This window comes from Etheostoma spectabile, chromosome 5 (assembly GCF_008692095.1).
Source record: "Etheostoma spectabile isolate EspeVRDwgs_2016 chromosome 5, UIUC_Espe_1.0, whole genome shotgun sequence".
Taxonomy (NCBI): domain Eukaryota; kingdom Metazoa; phylum Chordata; class Actinopteri; order Perciformes; family Percidae; genus Etheostoma; species Etheostoma spectabile.
In genome coordinates, this window is record NC_045737.1 from 17,627,182 (window position 1) to 17,629,108 (window position 1,927).

The window sequence follows — 1,927 nt, forward strand, 5'->3', positions numbered from 1 at the left end:
AGTTATGTATATGTATTTTTTGTTCGTGCACATCTTAGCCTAAATGTAGGGAAAACAGGCAGAAAACACGTTAAATAAATACAAATGAAAATTCCTCCTTCAGATGTAAGAGATGTATTTTTTGCAGTGTGATATATACCTATAAAACATTTATCTCTGAATTCTCTCTCTCCCTCTTACTCTCTCTTTCCGCCAAACGCACCTCGCTGCCCCGCCCTCCATCCACCTCCCTGTGGTAAATGCCACACTGACGCTCACCAGTGCGGCTGACATCCGTGCGCATCCACTACACTTTTCTCTATGTAGCCTACTTGGGAAATATACAGCGGGGCAAGTGATAGGATTGGATATGTGCTGCGGTTTGAAAACATGGATCCAATACTGTTTTTTCTTCTGTGTCGTCCCTTCTCTACTTCTGCGTTAACACTTTGAGCTCTTCTCTGGAGCTGTTTCCGCGTCCTATATTTTGGGGAGGTGTTGGTTGGTGTGTCGAGTCTACTGATCCCAATTTTGGATGTTTATTGCGGACTATTTTTGAATCCCTCGTCCAAATGACTGAGCTCGGGTGCAGTTGGAGATGTGGCTCCCCACTCGGGAAGACCTACGGCTAAAGTTTGAAGGGTGCAAGGGTGTCCGTTTCCCACCGTGCACTCGATTTGCAATTACCAATAAATTGCAATAAATAGCAGATATCCTGTCTGTCTCCGCACACGCTGGGATTCATTCGACCTGGATTTATACAGCTTCTGGATACCCTCCTACATCTAAATCATGAAGAGCTTTATTATTGATGGTAAGTGAGCCTTAGACAATAGGAAATATTTACAAAGTTTAAAATAAAGCAGACAGGATGATCCTGTTTGGGTGCTGCGCAATGATAAAATCCACATCGGCGGTGTACTGGTCTGTGGAGTACAGATACAACCAAAGATAAATCTGATGTCCTAACTGGAGTTTACTCTGCTGGCTCCTTCGGGGTTTGGTTAAACTGGTAGGCTTACTGACTGATAATCTACGCAAAACATCTCTAATCTACACAGTAACACACTATTTTCTTATTTTTTTGGAGCGGATTAAAAAGCAGCGTCGATATCAGTTATGGATATTGCGGCTGTAAACGACCTTGACTCAGTGTCTCTTAATTGAGTCATAATTCAGAGCAGATTTTGTGTCTCTTTATGTCTCTTTCTTTCTTTATCTCTCTCTTTGTGTGAGTGCTTGCATCAGTGCGCGTGCGAGCGCGCGTGAGAGTGTCAGAGGCCGTAAAATGTTTGTGGTGGTCAATATGCCTTGCATGATATCGCAACTTAACCCGGGCATCCGATCAGCCCGTTTGGACGTGATGGACTGATCTTTTGATGAAGTCTTCAGATGGTCCGCATGGCGGCCCAACAATACCAATTTACTCTCCAGTTCCTTGGTTTATATATGGTGTTTCTGAGGCATCGTCCCACTCAGAGTGCCGCCAAAAAGATAGGAAATTGAGCCTCACAGCTTTCACCCACTGGACGTGGGGGTATTCTAATGAGGACAAAAATGCGTCCTCATTCCCGCCGGAAATGTCTAAGAATTTCATTTCTTGGCAGAAGCATGCTTTAGTGTGTATGTGTATGTGTGTGCACGCGTGCGTGCGCAGGAGGAGGGAGGAGGGGCAGGTGGGAGGATGCACCTGGCATGTCAGTGCATGTGTTCCTGCACGCCTGATTGTGCCCATGCAGTGTGTTGTATAAATATGTTTAAAACAGTGCAAAGAGAATAAGACATGGCATGGTGCGTGATGTTTGAGAAGCAGCAACACGATAAGATAAGTGCATGTATCCAACATCCAATTTGTTCCATCAAGAGCTTGTGGAAGCACCTCATCTCCACCTTGCCCCACCCCTGCGCGCACACACACACACACACACACACACACACACACACACAC

General features: G+C 45.3%; 1 protein-coding gene across 1 annotated transcript in view; it reads left to right on the forward strand.

Moving 5' to 3' along the window:
- Nucleotides 1–230: 230 nt before the first annotated feature.
- The window catches only part of rtn4r (reticulon 4 receptor), a 44,291-nt gene continuing 42,594 nt past the window's right edge, over nucleotides 231–1,927 (forward strand). The window contains exon 1 of the mRNA XM_032516335.1: nucleotides 231–793. Coding sequence (XP_032372226.1) covers nucleotides 772–793 — 22 coding nt within the window. The 5' untranslated portion in view covers nucleotides 231–771. The remainder of the gene's footprint in view (nucleotides 794–1,927) is intronic.